This window comes from Hylobates moloch, unplaced genomic scaffold (assembly GCF_009828535.3).
Source record: "Hylobates moloch isolate HMO894 unplaced genomic scaffold, HMol_V3 SCAFFOLD_14, whole genome shotgun sequence".
In the NCBI taxonomy this organism is placed as follows: Eukaryota; Metazoa; Chordata; class Mammalia; order Primates; family Hylobatidae; genus Hylobates; species Hylobates moloch.
This window is the reverse complement of record NW_026652289.1, coordinates 61,210,221-61,231,340: the sequence shown is the minus strand read 5'-3', so window position 1 is coordinate 61,231,340 and position 21,120 is coordinate 61,210,221. Positions and strand designations below refer to the sequence as shown.

The window sequence follows — 21,120 nt, the reverse complement described above, 5'->3', positions numbered from 1 at the left end:
TCTACAAAAAATTCAAAAATTAGCTGGGCGTGGTGGCGGTCACCTGTAGCCCCAGCTACTCGGGAGGCTGTGGCAGGAGAATCGCTTGAACCCAGGAGGCAGAGGTTGCAGTGAGCCGAGACTATGCCACTGCACTCCAGTCTGGGTGACAGAGCAAGACTCCATCTCAAAAAAAAAAATTTAAAAAAAGAAATGAGAATAAGAAACTTTAATTGGGCATTTTTGTCCCTGTACAAACCAGAGCATCTCTGGGTAGCTGCAGTGCTGTCTCTGAGCTTTAATATTTGCCTGTACCCAAAAAAAGATGGAAGATGCATTTCGTAATATTCCATCTTGCAATATAATCACTGGTGAACTGCATACATGAGATATAATAAAACGGTGAAACTATTTCTACCTCACACCTTTAATCCCATCTTCTAAAGACATCCTAAAATGCCACCATGTTTCCTGGGCACCATCAACCAGCGGGCAGGCACAGCCTTTTTAGGAAGTATTCTGACATTCACGCAGCAAGGCCTGGACAAGGAGCTGAAAGCAAGATGATTCTATATCCCTCTACAAAGACCACACTTGTTATTATGACAAAAACTTATGTGTAAACACTTCTTTGAACTTCATCGCCAAGGTGGAAACCTGTCTGCTCCTTTTATTCTCCCTACGGCTCATGGGATCTTGGCACTAACACATGAAAACAAAAACTTATAGATGACATAAGCTTTCAAATATACTCATAAACATTCTTCTTAAGATGACTTTGTCTTTCAGGATGCCTGTAGAGTTTTTGATTTTTCTAATTATGGAAACGTACCCTCATTCCAGAAAACAAATAGCGTAACATAGCTTCTTCAAAAACACATAAAAAAAAAAACTTTGTAAAACAGGAAAGCATAAGAAAAAAAATTAAATCAATTTTTATTCCACCACCTGGAGATAACCACTGTCAAGGTTTTGGAGTGTATCTGCTATGATTCCTGCCTAGGTCCTCTGCGTTTGCCATTCCCTCTCCCTGGGACACTCTTCCCTCCGCAGCTTGCCTGGCTCACTCACTTGCTGCATTTTGGTCTCTGCCCAGCTCTCACCAGACCAGGGGGGCCTCCCTGACCACCCTCATAAAGTAGTAACACTATTACTCTCTATTCTCTTACTCTATTTTTCTTCAAAGCCAATTAACAATGTGTGGTATTTTGTAATATCACACAATAGATACGTTACTTCATTATCTGTCTCACTCAATGGATTGTAAATTTAAAGATATATGTATGTTGGCCAGGTACAGTGGCTCACGCCTTTAATCCCAGCACTTTGGGAGGCTGAGGCAGGTGGATCATCTGAGGTCAGGAGTTCGAGACCAGCCTGGCCAACATGGTGAAAACCCATCTCTACCACAAATACAAAATTAGCTGGGTGTGGTGGTGCATGCCTGTAATCCCAGTTACTAGGGAGGCTGAGGCAGGAGGATCACTTGAACCTGGGAGGCAGAGGTTGCAGTGAGCCAAGATCATGCCACTGCACTCCAGCCTGGGAGACAGTGAGACTCCGTCTCAAAAGAAAAAAAAAAGTATGTATATAAACAAATGTACATATATAAACACACATATATACACGTACATATCTCCTAGAACATTCTCTCTTAGTAGTAACAGTTGCTTGCTTAATATATACTGCATTTATTCTTTTATCATTTTGAGTTTCTATTACATAGATTCTTTTTTCTTTGCATATATAAACTTAGAAATAGGATCATCCCGGACATAGTATACAGACTGTGTTTTTTACTTAGCAGTAAATTATCAAGATACATTGGAAATTCTTACCCAGTGAGATTTTAATAATGGCATAAAGGATGTTAAAAATTCCCTATTGTCTCACGCTTGTAATCCCAGCACTTTGGGAGGCCGAGGCGGGCGGATCACGAGGTCAGGAGATCGAGACCACGGTGGAACCCTGCCTCTACTAAAAATACAAAAAAATTAGCCGGGCATGGTGGCGGGCGCCTGTAGTCCCAGCTACTCGGAGAGGCTGAGGCAGGAGAATGGCATGAACTTGGGAGGAGGAGTTTGCAGTGAGCCGAGATTGCGCCACTGCACTCCAGCCTGGGCAACAGAGCGAGACTCCGTCTCAAAAAAAAAAAAAAAAAAAAAAAAAAAAAAAAAAAAAATTCCCTATTGTTAGACTGGTACATGGGCATTTTGATACAGCCATCAAATACATACCATGTTAGCATCAACCCGTTAAGAAAGTTAATATTAATAACACATATTCATATGGTACTTTATAAAGAATTTTCATATCTTGTTTGATCCTACAATAAACTCAAGTAAACAGGGCAGAAACTCAGGTTAAATAATTTCCTTGAAATAATATAACTAGTGTTGGGGAGTCCAGACTCAAAGGTAGGTCTACCTGTCTCTTCACCATACCTCATTGTCCCTGGTTGAAGCCTTCATTTTATAGATAAGTGATCCATGCTTACAGAAGGGGGAAGTGATGTGACCATAGTCACATGGCTTCTTCAAAAAAGAATAGAGATAAAAACCCAAGACTCCTGACTCCCTGTCCATAGCTCTTTCGACTACTCTGTCTCTCCACTGCATGCTGGCTCAATAAATTAGAACAAAATTCGTAACTTGCTGCACAGTTAAAATGGCGACCAATGCATGCTGTTATCCTTCTCTGAAGATTACTCGGTATATTTGCTTGGTGCTGCAAAGTGCCAACCTGATGACACTTGCAATCCTGAGCTTATTTGATGTGGTTGGGAAGCAAATGAGATTCCAGTGCCCCTGTTGCGCATAGGTGCTCAATGAGCATTTCCTGCATGGTAGGGAAGTGCCCTATATTTGCAGTATTTGATCCAGTTTAACAGCAAGATCCCGTGATAAAATTGGCCTTGTAAAAGTTTTCACCCTAGTTCACACAAAAACAAGATTCTGTGATTATGACTAGCAATTTTTCATGAGGTGATTTATCTGAAGAAAACCTAAAAGGTTTTGAACCATTAAGCATTCGATTTTGGGAAAAAAAAATTAGTGTACAGAAGAATAAACTGAGAAATGAAACAGACTTGTTTCTTGTAATAATTATGAGCAATATCTCAAACTCAGCATCCTTAGACCATTGAGCTATGTAGGATGAATGTGCTAATTAATCAATTACTACCCAACAATGTACCCTGTTTATTTACTGAAATGTACCAGAAACGTGCACAGAACTGGTAATTATTAATCATCTTCAGTAACAAATATGACTCAAGTTCACCTTCATATAATTAATAGAGCATGTAGTTAGCTTTAACATCTTGCTTTATTAGGAATAACAATGAGAAATAAAAAAAGAAGCTGAACCCCAAGTTGTGGTTCATGGAGATGCTGGCTTGGACTAATGTGCATATTATCCATAGCAGCAGCATTACTCATACCCACCCCAATTGCAGCCAGATGCTCTCTAAATTAAAACCTAACTTTTAAAAACTAAACATTTTTGTTTGAATAAAATTTTAGGTTTATAGAAAAGTTGTAAAAACAGTCCAAAGAATCCGCATATACACTTTCCTCAGGTTCCCCAAATCAAACCCGAGTTTTACAGCTTGATAATTTACTTACATTTGGGACCTTTGTTGGGGGTGTCCAAACTTATTAGCACATGGCTTTCCATTTTAAAGATAATCTAAAAGTACTTTTCAATATACATAGAAATAGTTGTTTTACATCAATTTTTAAAAGTAACCTAGTTTTGAAAGTCACTCTTTTGACCGGGCGCAGTGGCTCATGTCTGTAATCCCAGCACTTTGGGAACCCCAGGCGGGTGGATCACCTCAGGTCAGGAGTTTGAGACCAGCCTGAACAACATGGTGAAACCCCATCTCTACTAAAAATACGTAAAAATACATAAATTAGCTGAGTGCGGTGGCACATGCCTGTAATCATCTACTCCAGAGGCTGACACAGGAGAACTGCTTGAACCTGGGAGGTGGAGGTTACAGTGAGCCGAAATTGTGCCATTGCACTCCAGCCTGGACAAGAGCGAAACTCTATCTCAAAAAAAAAAAGAAAGTCATTCTTTTTGAGTCATCGTGCATGCCCCCAAATTTGCATTCAGCCAGACAGATTTCTGGTTAAGTGGGTTGTATTTTGGGTCTAGAATGCTATTTCCTGAGTCTTTGTGTTCAAAGCATGGGTTTTTGAGTCCAGCTCTTACAGGTTCAAATCCCAGCTCCACCACCTGCCTGCTTTGCGACTGTGAATAACCACATTACCCTCTCTGACCTCTGACATTTCATTTCCTCAGCCTGAAAATGAAGAAAATGAAACTTTGCTTTGAGTGTTGTTTAAATGAGACAGTAGGTGTAAAGCACCTAGAATAACATAAACACCCAGAAACTGGCAGGTATCATTACATGGAGATTAATACTCTCTGTAGTCACTTTTTGCTTAAGAAACTGAAATGTGCACACACAAAGTGGTATTTCACACAATGGAAGCTGCAAAGGCAAGTTAACGTTTTTGAAAGTTTTCTCCTGAAAGAAAAAATTAGAGAAAGTCTAGCGTTATTGTGCAGTAAATTAAAAACCTCCACCATCTGAAAATGCCAGTGGAACTTCACTTCAAAAACCTAAACTGACAAATCATAAATCAGCTGGTGGACTACTGTATTTCCATTATCACATGATTCAAGGACTCTTTAAATGGAGGGCCCCCGTAGGGCATTTCAGTATTTGTTTATAGATCATTAACTACTTGACAGTGAGATGGGGTGTGGGAGGGGGCAGAGACACTTAAACCTAAAGGTTTAAGAGCCACTGTCATTGAAGATCAGCAATGAAGCCAAAACGTCTTTAGGATTAGATGTGAAAATATTGTTCATGTTACCAAAATGTCACATGCTTTTCATGAATGTATCTGTTGATAAAACAAGGCTCACTTTATGAAGATGGAATCATAACTACGACCCATGTGACAAGGTGAATTTATTTGGCTATGTTTTCAAATACTGCCACAATACTTCCCCCAATATATGAGGATTTGTGACACTGGAAACATGCCCATAAAATGGATTGTTACTATCAGCATATGTCATTATCAGGTTTTAAAAGTCACAAATATAGGCTGGGCAGGGTGGCCCACGCCCAAAATCTCAGCATCTTGGGAGGCAGGAGGATTGCTTGAGCCCAGGAGTTCAAGACTAGCATGGGCAACATATGGAGATTCCATCTCTACAAAAAATAAAAAACTTAGCTGGGTGTGGTGGCATGTGCCTGTAGTCCCAACTACTCAGGAGGCTGAGGAGGGAGGATCATCTGAGTCTAGGAGGTTGAGGCTGCAGTGAGCTGAGATCGCGCCACTGAACTCCAGCGTGACTGACAGAGCAAGACCCTAACTCAAAAAAGAAAAAGAAAAAAAAAGTCAGGAATATGTCTCCTTGCCTCCAGATTCCAAAGTATCAGCATTCACAGCAGGAGATGGGAGTATAACCATAATCGTTTCATTGCCTGATGTGCACAGCAAGGTAATACGCCAAGACACTGGGGTGTAGCAGAGAAAGAATGAGATGGGAGGAAATCTCAAATTTGCCTCACCTAGGAGTTTGGGGCTGGGCTGGGTTTTTAAGGGTTTTAGGGCAGACCAAAGCGTGGAGAACATTGGGTCAAAGAGTGCAGGGCGAAGCCATGAGACAGAGAGATGAAGAAAGTGGATTTTTATGGTGATCCCGTTCCTCTGTGGAGGTCTTCAAATTGGTTGGTGTAGCTGTTTCACTGGAATTTGAGATCTGAAAAACATCTTAAGCAATTCTTAAAGAAAAGCCTTATGATTCTAAAGTCAGAAATCCCATCTATGGGAACAGTGGGGATGCAAGTGGTCAGTACGTAGTGCTGTGTGACTTTCAGTCACAAGGAGGTAGGCCAAAGTGCAGCCTGATTAATGCTTAATTTTAACTCTATTTCTGTCCAGAACTCTTGCTAAACCTAAGAGGACAGCTTCAGGAGTAGAACTGTTTCCTAACGAAAAGCACACTGAAAGCCAGGAGGACAGGATTTTTAGTCTTGATTCTGATATATGACCTTGGATACGTTTCTTACCTATTCTGTAGTTTAATTTCTCCAACGATCAAAATTAAAAATTTAAAACCACTGACCCTACATATTGTAATTTCCTTTCTCCGACATCCTTCAAATATACTAATTGTATTCACTTTACCTACTTTCCCCTATACCCCTCATTTATTCAACAAGTAGAGTGCCTTCCACATGCCAAGTACTGTTTTAGGTGCTGGGATCACAAAAATTAATAAAACAGACATAAATCCCTGGCCTTAGGAAGTCTACATTCCAGTGAAGACAGATACCGACAGTAGTTGAGATACAAGATGCCTTTGGATGAAGTCTGTACCCACTATGTTAACAGTAAAGTGCTTTACTAGAGTAATTCTTCTTGCCACTCTGTAACAGCAGCCTGAGCTGCCAGCCTACTCCTTGGGGGCTTTCAAAACATCAATCAGTTCCACAGAAGGACTCAAGAAGATCTAGATAAGAATACAGCAGCTCCTTCCTTTCCTAATGACTTCTGCCATAACTCAGTACTTCCATGAGGATAATATTGCATAAAGCCAATGTATATTGTCTTTGCCAGGGCAACACAAGGATACAGGAGCAGAGCAGTGAGCAGCATTTGCCACTGGTGGGAGGGGGGAGAATTAATGAACATTCATCCAGCTGCAGGGGTCTCTCAAGCCATCTCTTTTGGTGCTGAGCATGGCTTAGAGGGCACTGAGCCATTAAGCAGATTTGGGTTTCTAGAAAATCCATGTCTGTGGCTCCTATGAGTATCTATTTTTAAGTTCTAAAGCATGCTGGAATATGAATGGGACAGCATCCTCTCCATGGTCCTTCTTTCCTGGAACCAAAGGTCCTTAGGCCTCAAAGTAGAAATTTAAAATAAAATCCTAAATGTAAACATTTCTATCTCTTTTTCATAGTTCCTTTATCTTTTACCAACATGCTGACATAGGCACCCAGTAACTTTCCTATACTTCTCTCTCTGGGAATAGCAGTGAGTTGAATACTACATCCCTACTCTATTCTGTTTTAAATCACACTTAGAAATATATGAGTAAATCAGGATCACACAGTAAGATCAGAAAAGCAACATGAGAATAACTATTCTGTACACGTACAGGATCAGATCTGGGTCAAGTCCACAGTGACATGTTCTCTGCAGATACTTAATGAACGCTAACAACAGGATGTGTTAATATACAGTACTACCTGTAGAACTCATTTTCTGTTTCAAACTTTTTATTGAAGTGTAATATACACATAGAAAAGTATACATATCAGCTGGGCGCCGCAACTCACACCTGTAATCCCAACACATTGGGAGGCCAAGGTGGGAGGATCGCTTAAGCCCAGAAGTTCAAGATCAGCCTGCAAAACAAAGTGAGACCATGTCTCTACAAAAAATACAAAATACAAAAGATTAGCTGGGCATAGTGGTACGGGTCTGTAGTCCCAGCTACTTGGGAGGCTGAGCTAGGAGGATCTCTTGAGCCTGGGAGGTAGAGGCTGCAGTGAGTCATGATCATGCCATGGCACTCCAGCCTGGGTGACACAGCAAAATCCTGCCTCAACAGAGAAAGAGAAAAGAAGAGAAAAGAAAAGAAAAAGAAAGGAGGAAAGAAAGAGAAAGATACACATATCAAATGTGTACAGTTAAAATAATTGTCACAAAGTGAATACACTCATTCAACCAGGATCCAGATCAAGAAAGGATCAAGTCCTCATGTTCCTTCTAATCACGGGCTTCCCCCTAGCCCCACTCCGCTAAGGGTAACTAATCACTGTCTTGCCTTCTAACACTAACAGCATAGATGAGTTTTTGCCTGCTTTTACACCATATATAAATGAAACATAGTGAGACCCCCATCTCTACAAAAAAAAAATAAAAAAATAAAAATAGCTGAGCATGGTGGTGTGTGCCTGTAGTCCCAGCTACTCAGGAGTGTGAGGTAGGAGAATTGCTTGTGCTTAGAAGTTCCAGGCTGCAGTGAGCTATGATGGTGCCACTGCACACCAGGGTGAACAGAATGAGACTCTGTCTCAAAACCATAAATAAATAAATACATAAATAAATAAATAAATAAATAAATAAACAAATAAATAAATAGGAAGAGACAGCAGAGCTCTCTCTCCACCATGCAAGGACACAGTAAGAAAGCAGCCACGTACAAGCCAGGAAGAGAACCCTCATTAGGAACCCAATTGGCCAGCATCTTGATCTTGGACTTCCTAGACTCCAGAACTGCAAGAAATAAATTTCTGTTAAGCTACCCAATCTGTGGTATTTTGTTATGGCAGCCCAAGCAGACAAATGCCAATACAGACCTAGGTGTGTTATGCCTGGGTCATAAGACACGCCTATATTCAGCTATTATATATATAGTACTATACTGTCAAAAATTTTTCCTAAATGGGGGCCAGCAATGTATAAGAGTTCCAATTACTCCAAACCCTAATCAACACTTAGTATTTTCTGTCTCTTCTACTTTAGCCAATCTAGTAGGTGTGTAATGGTATTGCATTGAGGTTTTTAATTTCTATTTCTCAGATAATTATTGAAATCAAACACTTTTCACCCGTTTATTGAACCACTGGTTATTCTCCTTTATAAAATGTCCATTAAAATATTTGTTCATTTTTCTATTGAATCGTCTTTTTCTTAATGATTTGTATGAGTGTGTTCTAGATACCCAAATGCTTTCTCAGATACATGCATTGCAAATACTTCTTCCACTTTATCAATTACCTTTTTATTCTCTTAATATGCCTTTTGATGAATAGAAAATTTTAATTTTAATATATCCTAATTTATCAATTTTATAAAATTCTCTTTTTTTTTTTTTTTTTTTGAGATAGAGTTTCACTCTTGCTGCCCAGGCTGGAGTGCAATGGTGCAATCTCGGCTCACCGCAACCTCTGCCTCCTGGGTTCAAGCGATTCTCCTGCCTAAGCCTCCCGAGTAGCTGGGATTACCGGCATGTGCCACCACACCTAGCTAATCTTGTATTTTTAGTAGAGATGGGGTTTTTCCATGTTTGTCAGGCTGGTCTCAAATTCCCAACCTCAGGTGATCCATCTGCCTCGGCCTCCCAAAGTGCTGGGATTACAGGCAAGAGCCACCACGCCCGGCCTAAAATTCATTTTCAATATGTTCTAGGCACCTACAATGTTCTATATGCCTTTAAAACAAAAACAGGAGTGCAAAGTCCCTTCTAGGAGCAGCATGAAGTATTTGTGCACATGCTAAATGCTGTGCACAGTATCGGTCTTTATAATCATTTTAAGGGGTTCCTTCTAAGAGATATGCCATTTCTCTATGCTATGTGGAAAAATGTATTTAATGCTTTCTTAATTATAGAATACAATTTTTTAAAAAACATCGACTTAGTCTTTTGAGTGCCAACCTTCGCATACATCCCTAGGCCCCTTTGTTTCACAGCCATGAAGAATTGGAACCGAAAAGAAAATCAAGCATGTGATCTGAGTTGCGGGTTGGTTTTTGTTGTTGTTTTGAGAAATTATCTTATTTCAATTATGGAAGTGGCACCATATAATCTTAAAGTCAGAAGAGATGCTATTTTCTCCATCTCTGTATCTTTAGGTAGGGGAATGTTTCATTCAAACACTCTTAAATATGGGGTGTGGCCCACCATTTTCATCTGTCTTTGGGGGAACTTTCTACCTTAGAATAGAAAAGAAAGGGAGATAGTGAAAGAGCCTCAGGTTAAGAGAAACCCTCACTGCTGATGAGGTCTAGCCAAGAGAGCTGCTCCCAACAGAAGTCCTTCAATTTGCTAGCCCTTTCCCAAGCCTTGACGCGAAAATGCAGTGAACATATGTAATATCTGGTTCTCTTTGTCAGTGGTTTTCATCTCATATGCCACAGAACCTAGGGTTTCTCAGACATACTTAGGGGTTCTGCACATGTTCAATTCAAATGTCATGTTTTTTTAAAAAAGATTTTTATATTGCCAAAAGAGAGACAATGCCAAAATTTAACATATTGCAAATTGCCCACACATTAATTTGAGGTTAAGTCATTTCAGTGTAGATCTCATAATTGATCTCCTGCTGCCATTTTTGTAATTGAAGCACATGGCCGGATTTCAAGATGCATAATTTAAAAACCACTCTTATTTGTATCTACTTCTCTGAAGAAATCGGAATTTTCTTGATAGTGTACAACCAAAACAGAAGATGCAGAAATCAACTGGATACTGAGTCTACTGTAACTGCAACTATGTTGAAGTTAAAATAAAGATAAAGAGATTAATCTCTAAATTTAACACCTTTTTGGAGAAAAAAATTGCAATTTGGTATATACACACAGACCAGGTGGTCTTCAACATGTCCGAAGAGCAAAGAGAAGGTTGGAGCTTTTATAAAACAGAAAAATGTTACATAGTGCTCTTTGAGAAAGTTCATTGGCACTAGTAAGGTTCTGAGGGGCTGGCAAGCTCCAATAGGTGAGGGACAGCAGTGGGGAGAATTAATCCTAGAGTTGCTGCAAGTTATCTCAGCAATTACAGATAAAACTGGTCTCAGGTCACAACAGGCAGTTTCAGCAGGGGGACTTGCAGAGAATTACATTTCTTTTTTGCTCTGTCCCCAGGCTAGATTGGCCATATGAACTCTGCCTCCAGGTTCACACCACTCGGCTCACTTCCGAAAAACAAAGTGCTGGGATTACAGGCATGAGCCACCACGCCCGGCCGAGAATTACATTTCTAAAGTAATGTCACGCGTGTCCTGAGTGCTTTCTCCCCCTAGCTTTTCCACTGTTTTAGCTGGGTATAAGAACAACTCAATTCAAAGGATCCACTTTCACAACCAAACCCCGAGCTTCAACATTTTGCAAGCAACAAGATCAAGAGTCCAGTGGCAGTGGGGCCAGCAATGGCATGCTCGCCAGACTAGTTCCTGTTCGTCTTATCTATGTCTTTGCTGTTCGGACTCTCCTGGTTCCTTCCCATTTTCTGAGCCTGGTTCTCTAGACTTCTTGTTTACTATTTGGGCTACCTAATTTTCTTCCGATGAATCCCCTTTCTGCTCAAAACTAAAGAAAATCCAAGACAACAACACACTGAGGTTTCATTGTTTTGTTTTTAATTTATCTATAAAGTTAATATAAAAAATTTGAACTTACAGTTGGACATGGTGGCTCCGGTAATCCCAACGACTCAAGAGGCTGAAGTGAGAGACTGGCTTGAGTTCCAGACCAGCTTAAGCAACATAGTGAGAACCCATGCCTAAAAAATAAATAAGTAAAATAAAAAGTTAAAAAAATGTTTGAACTTATGCTTAGTAATAAAGCATATGTTATTTTTGTTTGTTTATTTTTGGTTTTTTTTTTTTGAGATGGAGTCTCATTCTGTCACCCAGGCTGGAATGCAGTGGCACGATCTCAGCTCACTGCAACCTCTGCCTCCTGGGTTTAAGCGATTCTCCTGCCTCAGCCTCCCAAGTAGCTGGGAATACAGGCATGTGCCACCACGCCCAGCTAATTTTTGTATTTTTAGCAGAGTCAGGGTTTCGCCATGTTGGCCAGGCTGGTCTCGGACTCCTGACCTCAGATGATCCACTCGCCTCGGCCTCCCAAAGTGCTGGGATTACAGGCGTGAGCCACCGTGCCCGGCCTAAAGCATAAGTTTTAACCAACTTTGTATGTTGGGGATCTTCAATAGATTTCATTTGAAAAAGGACTCCACTCTTTTTTAAAATTTAATTTGGTCAGGTGCAGAGGCTCATACCTGTAATCCCACCACTTTCGGAGGCCGAGGCGGGCGGATCACTTGAGCCCAAGTGTTCAAGACCAGCCTGGGCAACATGGCAAAATTCCACCTCTACAAAAAATACCAAAAAAAGCAGCCGAGTGTAGGTGGCACACACCTGCAGTCCCAGCTGCTTGGGAGGCTGAGAGTGGGAGGATCTCTTGAGCCCAGGAGGCGGAAGTTACAGTGAGCAGAGATCGAGCCACTGCACTCCAGCCTAGACAACAGTGACATCCTTTCTAAAAAAAAAAAAAAGAAAGAAAAGAAAAAGAAATTCTATAAAGTTCAAGTTCTATAAGGTAAAGTTCAAGTTCAAATTCTGTAAGGTAAAGTTCAAGATTCGGCATATGTTGGTGGGTGCTCAATGTTCAATAAAAACTGGGGAATAGGCCTGGTGCAGTGGCTCACGCCTGTAATCCCAGCACTTTGGGAGGCCGAGGCGGGTGGATCACGAGGTCAGGAGTTTGAGACCAGCCTGGCCAACATGGTGAAACCCCGTCTCTATTAAAAATACAAAAATTAGCCAGGCGTGGTGGTGCACGCCTGTAATCCCAGCTACTCGGGAGGCTGAGGCAGGAAAATCACTTGAACCTGGGAGGCAGAGTTTGCAGTGAGCCGAGATTGCACCACTGCACTGCAGCCTGGGCAACAGAGTGAGACTCCGTCTCAAAAAAACAAAACAAAACAAAACAAAAAACTGGGGAATATAAAATTTCGCCATACTATCCTACATCCCCCTTGAGTTTTTAGCAACGATAGTAATTGTTACATGATGCTTAACCCGTAATTACTGTACCTCATTTACATAAGGTGGTTTCAGACACATCATCTTGTTTATGTATGGCCTCTCCAAACAAAATGAGTTTAGGATAAAAGAGGAAATGCTTTTTCAAAAGCAGGTGTGTCTGCAAGTTACTGCCTCAGGAGCTGCAAAGTTTGAGCAAAGGTTTTCTGAAAGTAATGGATTGGTAATGGGTGACTGAGGACCACAAAGGTCGATAAGAGGCTCCTGGTCCGTCTACCAGGTTCTTAGAGGGAGGTGCCTTTGTGTGTTCAGACGCTGCACCGAGACACGTGAGGTTTTTAAATAAACTTTTGATTTTGAAATCTCTGGGACTAATTTTAAACAGTGAACCCGGCAGCGAGGACCTACACACAAAAGTGCTCCCGGCCTTACCAAACAACGCAGACCCGGGGTCTCCGCTGTCTACTCACTTCCCTTAGGACGCCTCGTCCTGTTTCAACAACGACACCCAAGGGTTTCCCTGGAGCCCAGGGCGTGGGAGGGAGACCTGGGTTTGAGTTCTGCCCCTTGCGGAGGTGGTTAGTTATTTAATTGTCTTCCACCTGAATTTTCCTCACACCCAAAATGACGAGACCTCTCCGAATCCCTCCCCTGCCCCAGAGTTACTAATGACGGCGTGAGGTCATACCGGGCCACTCAAAACCAGCTACTTGACGCAGGTGACCCTCCGCCTCGCGCAGGTCACGCCTCCCGTCCCGCGGACTCCACCCCCAGCGGGAGGCCGCGGGGCCGCTGTGCGCACGCGCCGCCGCACCCCGGGGGCTCTCGGGCACCCGCGCGGCGCCGGTTGGCCTTCCCGCCGCTCGCCCGGGGGCGCGCTTGCGCGCCGGCGGCTGCGGACACCCGCCTGCGTCCCCGGCGCGGCAGGCCATGGAGGCCCTGCGGAGGGCCCATGAGGTCGCGCTCCGCCTGCTGCTGTGCAGGCCGTGGTCCTCGCGCGCCGCCGCCCTCCCCAAGCCCAGCGCCTCGGAGGTGCTGACGCAGCACCTACTGCAGCGGCGCCTGCCGCACTGGACCTCCTTCTGCGTGCCCTACAGCGCCGTCCGCAACGACCAGTTCGGCCTCTCTCACTTCAACTGGCCGGTGCAGGGCGCCAACTACCACGTCCTGCGCACCGGCTGCTTCCCCTTCATCAAGTACCACTGCTCCAAGGCTCCCTGGCAGGACCTGGCCCGGCAGAACCGCTTCTTCACGGCGCTCAAGGTCGTCAACCTCGGTGAGTGGCGACTGCCGCGCCCACGCAGTGAAGCCCGCCCAGCCGGGACGGCCGGCTCCGCAGCCACCGAGCACGTGACAAACGCTTGCAGGCCGGTAGAGTCCCGCGGGGGTCAGCTCTGCCTCCCGGCGCCGGCTTCGCCTCGGGTCCTTTGTACTCCTCGCCCAAGGATCCCCAGCTTGCCGAGCTCCTGGCTCCCGAAGCCGCTCCCCTGCTGCGGGCGCGTCCTCGGGCCTAGGGAGGGGCGGGCCGCCCTCCTGTCCTGCCCGTGTTAACCAGGGACGACCCCTGCCTGGGCACTAAGCCAGGGGGCGTCAGGAAACGCCCCCTGGAAAGTGGTCTGAGGTTGACACCCGTCCTACTGCATGGCAGGACTCATTCCCGTGAACATCATTTTGCAGCTGCGTTTATGTTGCAATAACTGGAACTACTCTTTTAAGTTTCTTTTATTTTCTTTATATGAATTCCCGGCAAGTTCGTTTTACTAAAAGCACCAAAGGTTTTCACCAGACATAACAGCTTCTTGAGGTGCTAGGCCTAAAAGATTTTTAAAGATCTTTAATATTTGTGTGTTTTCATGGAGATGCCCTGAGGGTGTCTACTGTCAATAGGTGTTTATTTTCTTTTGGTTTAATGACAGAAGAGGTACGAACATGGACATGGGTGTATCTTTTATAGGTCAGGGGAAAAACAGAAGGCCTCAAGATGTTTTGAACTTACTAATAGCTGGTATAAAATCAATCTAGATTTCAGTGATTCAAAATCTAGCCATGGAGCTGAATGAACCATGTTACCCAACCAGGTTTTTAAAGCCAGGATTAAAACTAAACCCTGCGCAGCCGTACTACTAATACTATTACATAATCTGATCGTCCTTTAAGGTTAAAAATAGTCTGTATTTGTGCTTATAATAACACATATGTCAGTCGTGGGCTTTTTGAGCCGTTATTCCACTGGACTGTCCTGTAAGGAGAAAATTATTTAGCAACGTGTTATCCTTTAAAAATGCCTCTTGTTATTTGGCTGATGGACTGTATAGCGCATGCCCACTACTTTGGAGGTTGGTTGAAGTTGAAGGGTGAGGTGACTTAGGAAATTCAATTCGAAATTATTTGGAAAGACTGGAGTGTTAACTAGATTCGAGAAGTGTAAGTTTATTTTAGCATTTTTCATAAGCAAGAAATCATTCTTCCCTAAAGAATAATAGGTTAGGAAAAGCATAACGGGAGAGTTATAGGTAAACCATGAGCCAAATGCCTTTTTTTCCCTTTAAAGTCACATGTTTAGTGTTAACATTTTGTTTGAGAGCACTTTAATGATTAGGGGCCTCTCTTTTAGATATAGATATTAAGACATCCAAAAAAAGTGGATACTCAGAATATTCCACACATAGAAAGTTAAAACCGTTTAAAGTTGAAAGAAACAATAGTTGTAGTGCTTTTTGTTTTATTTTTTAATGTGGGAGAGTGATTTAATGGTCTGTATGGTCTTTTGGACATTCTAAAAATCCTGCTAAAATGGGAGTAAGAGTTCTAAGTTAAGCAAAAAGGACAACTTTTTGCTCATGCATGCTTTAATACAAATTGGGATATACTGATAAAGGGGATTAAAAAATATTTTAAAGTGGTGAACACATCTGGTAACGTTTATTTTTAATTTTTGTCTGAAGGTAGAGGGGATGTGAATTAGATAACAGGTCCTTTCCTATTCTGTGATGTACAATCGTCTCTCTGGATGATCGAGTACATAGCCTGTTAATATTATACTTAGGATTTTGTTCCTCTTCTTCCCTTCCATATTAGTAATTACTAGAGTAATTCATTTTTCCATTTTGTAAATAATAAAGATTTCTGTTTACCCATTTGCTCCTTTTCTCCTCCGTCTTCCCTTCAATGGAAGCTGACATTTTACTGATGGTTTACCAGTCTATGTATCCTGCTGAGAAGTAGATTGAGATTTAAGAAAAGCAACTTACCATTGGAATGAATGGGATTTACTGAGGAATTACTAATTTTTTAAAGTGCTTAATTTGACAGTGGTTTACCTACTGTTCAGCTGACTCAAAGTGAATTATTGTGCAAAGAACTGATTTTCAGGTTCATTTGATGTTATATGTTTCAGATATAAATTTAATTTTTCAGAAAAAATTGAATTTTTCATAGAATCTTACAGACTTTAAAGCATATGTGCTACAAAGATTTTGTAATATATAAGTTATATAGGTGGCAAACCTTCCCATTTTGAGTATTAGTCTGACTGCATTAAATAAACAGACAGCAAGGGGTAAAAAATACAGAATTTCTGACTCAGATCATAACTCCATCTCCTGTCAAACAGCATTACTGCTAATGTATGCTGGTTATTTTTTAATAAGACATAATATAGTTATTAAGCTAGTAATCTTTGATCAGCCCTTGATTTTAGCTGAAAAGATATTGACCGTTTATTTCTGTCTTTGTGATTTTTCAAAAGTATGAATTTTTTAAATCAATATGTTAACTGAAAACTATGATAAATACTATAAAACAAAATTGTGTCACCAGGTATTCCTTAAATTTATATACTTAGCCTTGGTTTAAGAGGCCTATTTTATATATTTTAGTCTCAGTATGCTAAGAAAATTAGTAATTGCTTCTAGAGCCTATTTTTTTTCTTCCTCACTCCATTGATTTTCAGCTTTGAAGTTGTGATACTGCATTTTAAATTTATTTTTTATTTCAACTACTCCCTCTACTTCTCTTTCATTTCTGCCTAGCTTGTTCATATTCTTCTTTTTCCACCTCCCACCCCTGAGCCATTTGCCTTTTATTTTCTTTGTGGTTAAATGATTTATAAGCAGCTTTATTATTCTAGTTTTTGTGGATTTTTTGATGACATTCCCTTGAGGTATTTAGAGATTCTTTTGGACATTATCAGGGCAAAGAAGGTGATACACTATAAAAGGTTTCATAGGCGTTCCCGGGAACCCTGTGATGGTGACAAACTGTGACCCAGTATATTCCTAAAAATAGAGAGATGCCAGCCTGAATGGGCATTTTTTTCCCTTTCTCCTCATTACCAGCTAGTGATGTGATGCTTCTCCTGATTAATCTCTGGCATCACAGTGGCTGGAATGCAGCTTCAGGGAGTAAGCACAAAGTAGTTCAGCAAACACACTCAAAAAGAGCTTAACACAGCAAATATATTCTTGCAGAAAAATAAGACAAAAATTTAGCAATATGATTAGCCCAGAGCATGTGTTGCTTTTTTTTTTTTTTTTGAGATGGAGTCTCTCTTTGTTGCCAGGCTGGAGTGCAGTGGTGTGATCTCGGCTCACTGCAACCTCTGCCTCCTGGGTTCAAGCAATTCTCCTGCCTCAGCCTCCTGAGTAGCTGGGATTACAGGCATGCGCCACCATGCCCGGCTAATTTTGTATTTTTTGTAGAGACGGGGTTTCTCCATGTTGGTCAGGCTGGTCTCGAACTCCCGAACTCAGGTGATCCGCCTGCATCGGCCTCCCAAAGTGCTGGGATTACAGGCGTGAGCCACAGTGCCCAGCCACTTTATTACTAGAAAGAAAGTGATTTTCCAAATGTACAGCTATCCTTTTAAAGTGTCACTTTCTGCCCATTTCCCACATAAGAGCATAAAATTAATGCTTGTCCAGAGCATACAGTATTTGTTATTGATTCATGTGCCTATGGTTTTATTACATATGTTTTTAATATGTTAGTAGTCATTGATTTTAAATAAGTACCTTTAAAAAGATAGGAATTGTGAAAGTTTGTTTTGTGTCCAACAGTCTTATATGCATGTGAGTGCTTAATATAGATCTCTGGATAGTGTGTTTAGTTTCATGTATCACAAATAGCAACTAATCTCAAATAAAGTAGCAAAATCTTACCAATTCCAAAGAAGAAACACATGTTGGAGTCTACTATATATCTATTTCAAATTGGTTGAAATAAGGTTGTTTTCAGATCAATTGAAAAAATGCTAATAATAGTTTTTTTCTCATGCCTGTTGTACTGAAATCTTACTTGGAGTTAGGTTTTGCCTTAGATTTTAAAGACAGCTCTTTGACCCTGCTTCTTTTAAGTTGTACAAAAATTACTTCAGCCATTAGTGTTACTACTAACTTAAAGAACAGTAATGTTGGCCCGGCGCAGTGGCTCACACCTGTAATCCCAGCACTTTCAGAGGCCTAGGCCCAGGATCACAAGGTCAAGAGATCGAGACCATCCTGGCCAACATGGTGAAACCACATCTCTACTAAAAAAGTATAAAAATTATCTGAGCGTGGTGGTGCGTGCCTGTAGTCCCAGCTACTCAGGAGGCTGAGGCAGGAGAGGCGGAGGTGGCAGTGAGCCGAGATCGTACCACTGCACTCCAGCCTGGCAACAGAGTGAGACTCCATCTCACAAAAAACAAACAGTAGTGTTAACTTAGTAATTTTAGCTCAAGGCTAATAATCAGGAGCATCTACAACTAAATTAGTGAGTATTCTTCTCCTTTTTCTTATTTATGAAAAGAATATAGAATTCATGATTATTTGAGGGTAATTAATTTATGAAGTACTTGAATTAACATTTATACCCGCCTTGTCTATAGTATGAAAACCTCTGGACTCACATAATTGCCATCATGTTCCACGTTGATGAAATTGAGCTCTTAGATAATCATAGAGTCAATGTTGAGTAATATTTTTATATTTTATCACATTGTAATTTGTTAACATTGCTGAAGAGTGTTATATGTGATTAGTAACTTACATGATTAATAAGCATTGATGTTTATACATATTCATTTGTTTTCTAGGTATTCCAACTTTATTATATGGACTTGGCTCCTGGTTATTTGCCAGAGTCACAGAGACTGTGCATACCAGTTATGGACCCATAACAGTTTATTTTCTCAATAAAGAAGATGAAGGTGCCATGTATTGAAAGTGTGCATCAAAGAACATAAATATCAGGGGATTTTCTCTGTGTATATGTGCAGTATTTATTTTTGATCCTTTAAAATAAAACTTTTGCAAATACTTTTTTCTTTCTATGGTATCTGCTTCTTTAAGATGAATCATTCATTGCCCTCAAGAGGTGAAGCTTTTTGTACATTGTTATATATTACGTACTCTGTTTAGCTGATGGGAACTACAAACACATGAAGCTTCACACCATTTTTTCCCTAGAACTAGGTTAACCTACAGATAAAAAATGATTACAATGTAATAGATTCTATAGTTAGGTATTAACAATTTAAATCAACTCTGAAGAGAAAATATAGATGCCCACAGAAAAGAAGAGGGGGGAAAATCTTTTATGTAACAATGGAAGAAGAAGTAGAAGACGTTAGGATGTATGATGGAAATATATCATTGGCAAATCCAAAATTGATGAGAATCTAATTGTAATCTCAAGTCTAAACCATTCAGCTGCGAGGATTATAAACAGAAATGTTTTAAAGGCCTTGTGCCATTTACCTGGAGGAGGGGTTGGAGTGTAATGTTGAAACTTCTTGTTGTTTAAAGAGTCCAAAACCATATCGTTTGTAAAATGTAATAATAACTGGTTAATATAAGTGTAGCAAGATGAATGAAATCCAGACCTATTAAAAGTTAAAATAGCTTTCCTGTAAAGCTGTAAGAACAATTAAGGTCTTCTAGAAAGATGCAGAAAAATAAATTTGGTAACTGTTTATAAAAGCAATTAACTGAAGTGGTTCATCTCCATAGACTTATTGGCAATAGGGAGTGGGCTGAAATTTTAAAGACCTAGTGGCACTTCTGCATTTGAATTTTATTAACTTAATTGCATTTTTGAAAGCCAAGTCATTTAAAAAATGTATCCTTGGGGTAGTCACAAAATACTCAGATGAATGGTAAATTTCAGAAATTTGGAGTAATTTAGGGAGAACTAAGTAGAACTATTTCATTTCTAAACCAATGGGTGTTTAAGATTTATGATCTCTCCCATAATTACAAAGATACATTATATATCATTTTATGTTAATGTGTTGCTGATACTCTGCAACACTTACACATTTTTGTAGCAAAACATTTTATAAAATTCAACATTTGGATGCTTACGTCAAGTCAGTAGAGAAAGTGAGTGGAAGTGACTGAGGTGAAGGCACCAAAATAATAAAGTAATACAAACTAGCTTCGTTAAAGGTAGTCATTTTAAATGATCTACAGAGAGTGAACTGTTCTTCAAATATATGTAGTGTTCACTTGTCTAAAAGCAATTCTAAGTAACACTTTAATCAAAGAAGTACTTATGCCAATATATTTAGTCCAGAAGAATATACTTGACACTAGTTAAATGAATGGCTTACACAAAGGAGATAGTGTCACATTAAGCTTCATTAATAATAAAACAACTGACTATTAGCATTTTGCAGGGAAGGCTAGAACTGATTTCCTCTGTAATGGGCAAAGTTAAATAACTATAGCTCATAAGTTTTAAGTCAAATACTGCTCATTCATTGCTGCTGGTCTTGTCAATACTGGCTGTAAAGGTTTGGTCCCAACACAAGGCTGATAAAATGGTTTTTAATTACCAGACTATAAATACAGCTTTTCAGTAGAGTTGCACCTCTTTTCACACTGGCCTGTTTGATTTCTGATAATTTGTACTGCTGACTCTGCTTACCTGTTTTTCAATAGCTATAGTCAGTGTGACTTCTTATCCATATGTGATAGGTAAGTCTCCTTGGAGAACGTCTTTGACAAACTACCCTGTTGATCTCTGTAATTCTCTGCTGCTTGCAGCATTAAATAGGGCCTTGATTTCTTGTCTGATGTGCTCACTGTATAACAATTAAGCAATTGTAATATTTTCTTGTATTACATGAAAATCAATAGACCTCTTGCTCTTACGGAGTTGATCATGGTGAAGGATGAACTCAACAATGGGTAAAGGCGTGGTTTAAAAATTTAAATATCATTCATTGGATTTATTAAGTCTTGTAAACTTTTAGTCTGAAAACAATACTTCCCATTGAACAGCAATGGTTTAAGTTTTTTCTTTAAAGCTGCATATTACACCAAAGTATTATGGCCTAAAAGGGAGAAAGTAGAAATGTGTAAGTCAGGAGACTGAGTCTATTTTTAGTATCGGTGCTGTCTTACTTTTTGACCTCAGGCTAATAACTCTCCTCCTTTGTGTCTTAGTTTTTCCACCTGTAATCTGAGAAGAACGAAACGAGACATTTCTACCCAAAAATCTACATCAAATTTACTTTTGTCTCTGCAAAAGCTCTGTTTTTATAATCCACCTTCTTCTGCTGCATA

General features: G+C 40.5%; 1 protein-coding gene and 1 long non-coding RNA gene across 5 annotated transcripts in view; one reads left to right on the top strand and one right to left on the bottom strand.

Moving 5' to 3' along the window:
* LOC116482348 (uncharacterized) overlaps positions 1-13,332 on the bottom strand; it is a 91,056-nt gene extending 77,724 nt beyond the window's left edge. For 2 of the 4 annotated variants that reach the window (XR_009209573.1, XR_004251846.2), the window contains exons 1-2: positions 13,260-13,332; positions 11,202-11,304 (exon numbers count right to left, since the gene is read on the bottom strand). This is a non-coding gene — a long non-coding RNA (uncharacterized LOC116482348). Of the gene's footprint in view, positions 1-11,201; positions 11,305-12,622; positions 12,936-13,003; positions 13,078-13,259 lie in introns of those variants that run through there. The other 2 variants (XR_009209575.1, XR_009209574.1) reach the window with 2 other exon arrangements.
* Positions 13,333-13,396: 64 nt separating this feature from the next.
* CUNH15orf61 (chromosome unknown C15orf61 homolog) lies at positions 13,397-18,867 on the top strand. Its single transcript, XM_032175735.2, has 2 exons — positions 13,397-13,847; positions 18,645-18,867. Exons 1-2 carry the CDS (start codon positions 13,502-13,504, stop codon positions 18,770-18,772), a joined length of 474 nt encoding a protein of 157 aa, XP_032031626.1. The 5' UTR covers positions 13,397-13,501; the 3' UTR covers positions 18,773-18,867.
* Positions 18,868-21,120: the final 2,253 nt, after the last annotated feature.